The 7317-nt window shown below is 37.4% G+C and overlaps 1 protein-coding gene across 1 annotated transcript; it reads right to left on the reverse strand.

Annotated features, from left to right (window-relative positions):
- Positions 1-5692: 5692 nt before the first annotated feature.
- Psf3 (DNA replication complex GINS protein Psf3) lies at positions 5693-6918 on the reverse strand. The gene is made up of 3 exons (XM_074097311.1): positions 6712-6918; positions 6363-6634; positions 5693-5959 (listed from the first exon to the last, which is right to left on the reverse strand). Exons 1-3 carry the CDS (start codon positions 6797-6799, stop codon positions 5735-5737), a joined length of 585 nt encoding a protein of 194 aa, XP_073953412.1. The 5' UTR covers positions 6800-6918; the 3' UTR covers positions 5693-5734.
- Between the last annotated feature and the right edge of the window lie 399 nt (positions 6919-7317).

The following is a 7317-nucleotide window of genomic DNA, read 5'->3' on the forward strand; positions in this document are numbered from 1 at the left end:
CTGGTATCCTTATTCTGATCACATTCCAGAAGAAAATGAAGGAGGTCTTCAGTCTTATTACAACCTAAACACAAGGGTGATTGTACAACTCTCATCAAATTTAGGAAATAATTTAGTGGAATGTGACCAGATCGCACACGAAATGCAAGCACAAGTAATTCCCTGGGAAGGCTGGCACAATCAAACCAGGGTACCTTGTACACTTTGTTTTGAATAGTACTATACCAAATGCCCTTTGTTTCAGATACTTTGTTAAACACTATTTGCCATTGTTCATTACACTTTGCCTTGGCTAAATACATCAATTCTGTACCATAAGGTTTACATCCAATCTCAACCCCTCTTGAAACTGCTATGTTAGCTAAACTATCAGCTTGCTCATTACCAGCTAAACCCACATGAGATGGGATCCATTGCAACACGATTTGGACACAGTTGGAGTGCAACCTGTGTATGATTTTTAGGATATTGTAGGCTATCGGCATACCTCGGGAGCCCGAGACACACCGAGCCAGGTGTTGAAGTGCACTCCTGGAGTCAGTTAGGATAATTATTTTATTTCTTTCCAAATCTACAGCATAAGAAAGGGCTTCATGCAGGGCTACCAGTTCAGCTCTCATAATACAAATCTCGTTGTGCAATTTAATTAGTTTTGAATTATTTGACTGAGGATCAAAAAATGCAGCACCAACACCCTTGCCTTTGGACCCATCCGTATACAATTTATAAAATCCTTCATATTTTTCCTCCAACATTTTAATAACACTCTGCTTAAGCAAGTCACATGGTACATTTCTTTTTGGTAAATTAATCTCATCTACATCACACTTAATACAAGAATGAATGTCAATATACGATGTCCAAATGTCCACAGAAAACATGTCCAATATCGGGCTCTGGTGCAAATCCACATCCTTAAACAAATTGTGGACTGTGACTAGTACTGGCTTAACTTTATTATTCCAATAACTCTGATCACATTGTACGGATAGCTGTTCCAGAAGGTCAGATACCTTATCATGTGATCTCGAACAAACTCCCAACCAGTACCTGGATGCCAGCCATTGCCTACGTATGGAGAGAGGCGGTAGGCAGAGTTCATTCTCCATCACATGTATGGGTGTACTACGGATAAAACTTCCACATATTCGGAGAGCTCGATTTTGTAAGAGGTTTAATTTTCTTAAATGAGTATTTGCACAAGAGCCAAATAAAAAACTACCATAATCTATTCTGCTTCTTATTAGTGAAATATAAAGACGCCTGAGGTGTATTGGATGGACACCCCAAGAGCCTCCTGATAGAATTTTTAATATATTTAAATATTTATAAGCTTTCCCACAAATCTCCTTAATATGTAAGCCCCATCGAAGAGAGGTATCCAACCACATGCCAAGATATTTAACTTTAGCTACTGCTTTTAATGGATTATCATTTATTCTTACTTGTATGTTCTGAAACTTTTGCCTACATCTGCTAAATATACATAAATTTGTTTTCTTTTCAGATACTGACAAACCTATATCCTTTAGCATTTCTATAACTAACTCCAAACTTGTTTCAATATTATTAACAGTGGATAATAAGTTTCTACCATCTATCATTGCATACAGAACAAAATCGTCAGCATATTGGGATATATGCACACTTGAAATATTTTTACATATATTCATGGTGGCGATGTTAAAAAGTAATGGAGATAATGGGTCACCTTGAGCAAGCCCCACACTGGTATATCTCATATTGTTGCCATTCAGCCCAGTAACCTGAAGTTTTCGCCTTGATAAAAAGTTCCAAATGTATTGGCAAATCCTTTTTCCAACCCCAATTCTCTCCAACATCCTCACCAGAAAGTGCACGTTAACATTATTATACGCATTTTCGATGTCAAGGAAACAGGCTACAACGGCCGCTTTCCTTGAAAAACCTAACTGTACAGTGGTGAGCAATCTTACCAGATTATCGTAACAAGAACGAGCCCTTCTAAATCCAATAGTAGAGTCTGACAGCAGGCTTTGGTGTTCAACATGCCACTCTATTCTTTTCATAAGGATGTAATGAAAAATTTTGCAGGAACATGATATTAAAGAAATAGGTCTCAATGAAGATGCCGAATCTGAGTCTCGACCAGGTTTCGGTACTGGTACAACTTTAATATGGCGCCACTGGTCTGGGACTGCCCCCGTTGCTAAAACTAAATTATATATATACAAAAGCATTGCCTTACCAGATGTCGGCAAATTATAAATCATGGAATAAGATACATTATCAGCGCCTGGGGCAGAATCTTTACGTTTTAGTGAATTCATTAACTCTGCCATAGTGATCTTCTTTTCCAGAATTGGGTTAAAACTATCAACTAATGTTGGTTGAAGCTCTTCGACGGAGTCTGGTGTTAGTGACTGGAGCAATTCAGTAGCCTTAGCAGGATCAATAGCGCTGCCTGCCGACTTTTTACCCTTCATCCACCCCATCTTCCTCCACATTTCCGAAGGCGAAGTCTCGGTGTCTATATCACTGCAAAACTGTCTCCAAGCTTTAGCACTTTCTCTTCTTATTAACTGTTGACTACGTGATATCCTCGTTTGCAATGTGCTAAGATTGTCAGGAGTGGGATTTTTCCTGAAATTTTTAAGAGCCAATCGTCTCTGTGCTACTGATTCTGAGATTTCTGCAGACCAATAAGGCTTGGGAGAAAATTTGTTAGTAGGGTCTTGCGATATTTTGATCCAAGGTATTGTTTCATCAGCTGCATCTGTAATGCTTTTTAAAAACTTATCATAACTTTCCTGTACATTTAGTGACAGTTGCTGCTGATTGAAAACGGAATTTAATTTATTCTTAAACTCTTTCCAATTCGCCTTTTTATAGTTTCTTTTCAAAATAGGCACTGTAGATTTTTCGTATCCCACTTTTAACCTAATAATCAAGTGATCACTGCCTAAGTTCTCGTTGGTAACCATCCATGTGCATTTCAATGAAAGGTCAGTTGATACAAATGTGACATCTGGAGAAGATTCTTGCGGCTGTCCATCAACTATTGTAATTCTGGTGTGGGTACCATTGTTAAGGCATACGAAATTATTCTCAAACATTGCTTTATACAGCTTTTCTCCCTTACAATCGGTTTTATATGACCATAACAAGTGGTGTGCGTTCATGTCTCCAATATTATTGTCTCTTTATCAAATATTTCAAATAAACCATCCCAATCGCTCTGGCTAACACTTTGTGAGTTTGGGCAGTAAATGGAAATAATATTTTTAAGACCACTAACATTGTCCACTGTCACAACCAGTATCTCCAGAATAGGGTTAGGAGTAACAAAGGTATAAGGTCTCAACTTAATAGATTTGTGGTAGAGGACACACACACACCGTAACCATCATCTCTATCCAATCTCAATATGTTGTAGTTACTTAACTTAACACAATCATCCTTGGACAACCAGGTTTCACATATAAAACCTAAATGTATCTTATCCTGTATAAGAATGTTTTCCAACTCCTTTAGCTTTGCTTTAATGCTGTGTGCATTCCATTGGATAATGTTTATGTTTCTATATTACGTTGAAGAGCCATCCCAGGTGAAATTAAAAAGACTCAGCAGCGCGTCAACATTCATAAATTCCTTAAACAATAATTTCACTTCTTCAACAATGTACTTAACAATCATTTGAATTTTTTCTCCCAATCCTCCTTAGCCAAATAATCTCCTTCAATTTGTTTAAAAATCGTCTAAATAATCCTGTATCCTTTTGCTTTTTTGGTTCATCATCATATTCATCGTTTTTGTCTTTCTCATGGTTCCCATGGACAGGAGCGTTATTCTCTCCTTGCTGTGACGAACAGCCTTCATTATTTTTATGTTGTCGTTTTTTAGTATTCTCATTTCCTTTGGGAGTTTTCCTGCTCGCTGGTTTTGTTTTCATTTACAGTTTTATTTTCTTGGTTTTTCTTTAGAGCATCTGCAAACGTTTTGGCTTGAGGCTGGGAGTATTACTTTCTGAACTCTCCTCATTTTCCCAACTTTTTTTGCCAGATGTAGATTCCTCAGATTCAAATGCTTGCCGAATTTTTAAGAGAGCTACTTTATAGGTACATCTTTTCTCAGCCATCAACTCTCTAATTTTTTTCTCCTTATGGAAAGCTGGACACAAACTTTTAACCACAGACATGTGATCACCTTTGCAATTTGTGCATTTAAACACCGTAGTTTCGCAATTTTCATGATCTGCACCGCATTTTGGGCATATTTGCTTATTTGATGGGCAGAAGTTTCTGATGTGCCCAAACTTCCAACACTTGCTACACTGTGTAACAGGAAAAATGTATTCGACTTCCATCCTTAGTCCATATGAGAAAACATATGGAGGCAAGTCCGAGCCCGAGAACTGTAAGCGTATTTTTTCACTTCTAACCCACTTCCCATCCTTGTCTCTTCTATAGTCTCTTTGCACTGATGATCTCCAAATCACATTGAAATTCATCTTTATTTTGTCATCGTCTATGTCCAGATCGACATCCTTGACAACACCATATGTATATGCCACTTCACTTGTTTTACGACATGTCCAGCCTGCATTTATAATCTGTGCGCACTTCATTAGCGTGCCAGCTGACTCACAGTCCTTAAATCTTATTAGAATTTTATAAGGACTCTTGTATGTCACTTTCAGTACACCAGTAACTGCTATTATTTTCATATTCTTGCCATCCCTATTTTCTTTGGAAGACCCTCTTTACTACTCACTGAAACCTCCACAAAAGTATTTGAATCATCCTCTTCCGGCAATGCTGAATGTCTTTGTGCAGAGTCTCTCAAAGAGTCGCGTTGATTTACCCTCTTTTTCCGTCTGATTACTTCCGTAAAGCCTTCTAAATACGTCTCATCCTCTTCTGGCGAGGATTCTCCTCTCAGCCTTTCCGACCTGGCACTTGGGGTCCACATCATTATCATCCCATTCCAGGTCCGATCCCAGAATAACTTGGTTATTTCTTCCGGTGACATGGAATCCAAATTGGGAATTTCATTGGATTTCTCATCCTCTTCCCCAACCTCCATTATAAACACAACACTTCAATTTTGTGTTAAAATAAAACCCTGACACTTAAATGGGTAGTTCAGAAGTCACTTAAACTAAAAAATGTTATAATAACTATTATAAAAAGCATTCACAACACTAAAATGTTTGTAAACACTGCACAATCCTTTTCACTATATTTAAGTTCACTCTTATTAGGTTTATAGTCCTTAATTTAATTAAAATCTTGAAATTATTAAGGAGTAAATCACTAGACACTTTTCTCTAGAAGAAGCATCTACCCACGGTTAAGATTTTAAATTTAAACAAAACACATCCCACCCAATCGAGTAGGAACATCGGAAAAAGAAGTAGCCCACATGCATATAATAGATCCAGAGGACCTACTATCATAATACTAAATCTATTCAGCCGTTTGTGAATGAAAGTAAGTCACAAACATAATATTAGTAGGAATTTGGATAAATTACCTCGCCCACGGCTAATTTTCCTACCCTCCTAGCCTAGGTAAAGTAGATGTTAGATCAAAAATAAATTTACCTTAAGACTATTAAATACACCACTAACATTTAGGTCTCTTAATATAGTTAAATATATGGTGGATAAGGAATGGATGAATGATGATGGATGAAAAAAAAAACGATAAAATATATCCATAATATTTTTATAAAGTTAGAATCATTTGATAATTTACAACATTTCCATCTCGGCCCTTTTCCGTTTCCTGTGATTAGCAACCATGTTGGCAGTGGTGAGAGGGCAGTCTCCTCGCTGGAGCCAGCCGCTGAGGGCTCTCTCAGTAGCAGCAGCAGCTGCGGCTCTTTTCCGTTCACTCGCTGATAAAGGCTGTATGGAACCAATTGAGTCACTGGATACACTGGCTGACATCAGCATTCTGAACCTTTGCCTGAAAGTCTAAAAAGTTTCATCCTAATTAAAATTTGTTAAATATATTGAATGATTAATAATTGCCATGCCCAGTTTGAGAATAGAAACCCTTTGTATGCGGGGACTAAAAAAAGTACTGCGTCTTAAGCATAACAGGGGGTTAATCCATCTCTTCCTGTAAGTGTCTAGGACCTTGCTCATTGGACAGCAGCAGTCTATCAGGGTTACTCAAAGTGGGGTACGCGAACCCCTATGGCAAACTACGAATTCCAGATTCCAGCACTGTGCCATGTTTCATTTTCCCAAAAAGTTGTTATAAAGGTCCTATGTTACAAATCTTCAACCAACAACCACAATCACTGTCAAGAGTGTTACAACTAAGAAGAAACATAAGCAAGTGTAAAACGTTTTAAATAGTGTATATACTTACATTTACTAAAGTAGATTTCACTTCACCCTTGATATCATGTTTAGCAACATAGCATCCTAGTTCATAGAAATGTTGACCCAATTTCTGCATGTCTACTGTACAAGCATCAGCATTCAGAATCTCTCTATAAGCATCTTTGTATATTTTAGGTAAGTCTACTGTTAACAAGGGTATTCTGCAACTAGAATTGAAGTTCTCTGCTAACCATAGCGGCACATCTAGGGTTGCACCGGCTTTAAGGTCATCTTCAGCAGCTGATGGGTCCATAAATCCTATTTAAAATATAATAATTCATAAATATCAAAATATCAGTGGAAGGGAATAATTTGAGTTGAAATAGTAACCTAACCCATTTTGGGCAGATCATGTAAAAATCTACATGGTACTCGTTCATTGGTAACTAAAATGTCCAATATAGACAAATAAGAATTATTCATTACGATTTATCAGAGAGAAGACTAGACTAGACAGACTACAATATTTATCAAAACAAAACAAACGTAGGTAATAACAAGAAGCCAAGACCGTTTCCCGCCAAATTAAATGTCACTCGGTCACTCGCAGGTGTTTTTTACAAGCTTTTTTTTTTACTCCAGGGTGAGAAAATGGTATCTGTACAGTCCAAAGTACTGTCATACTTAGTAAGACAAAATGAGTGCCCGAGGGCGTAGCCATGCTACGTGAGTATGAACTATCTATCTGAATCTAGTACTTAATTTTAATAACATTTCCTTTTCTTTCAATGGAGAGATATAAATTATATAAAAATTCCGTCCTCAGAGAAATTTGAATTGACAGCTGTGTGGGTACTATTCCTTTGAAAAAGGAATTTAAAATAAAAACGGGTGAAGTGTGACGTGTTCGTCGTGCATTCGTGCCAGTTGAGCATGCCAGGTAGTGAGTAGTATCTCTCTTAACAAGAGTAGAGGAAAAGAAAATGCAACGGGTTGAAGCC

This window comes from Choristoneura fumiferana, chromosome 14 (genome assembly GCF_025370935.1).
Source record: "Choristoneura fumiferana chromosome 14, NRCan_CFum_1, whole genome shotgun sequence".
Classification (NCBI taxonomy): domain Eukaryota; kingdom Metazoa; phylum Arthropoda; class Insecta; order Lepidoptera; family Tortricidae; genus Choristoneura; species Choristoneura fumiferana.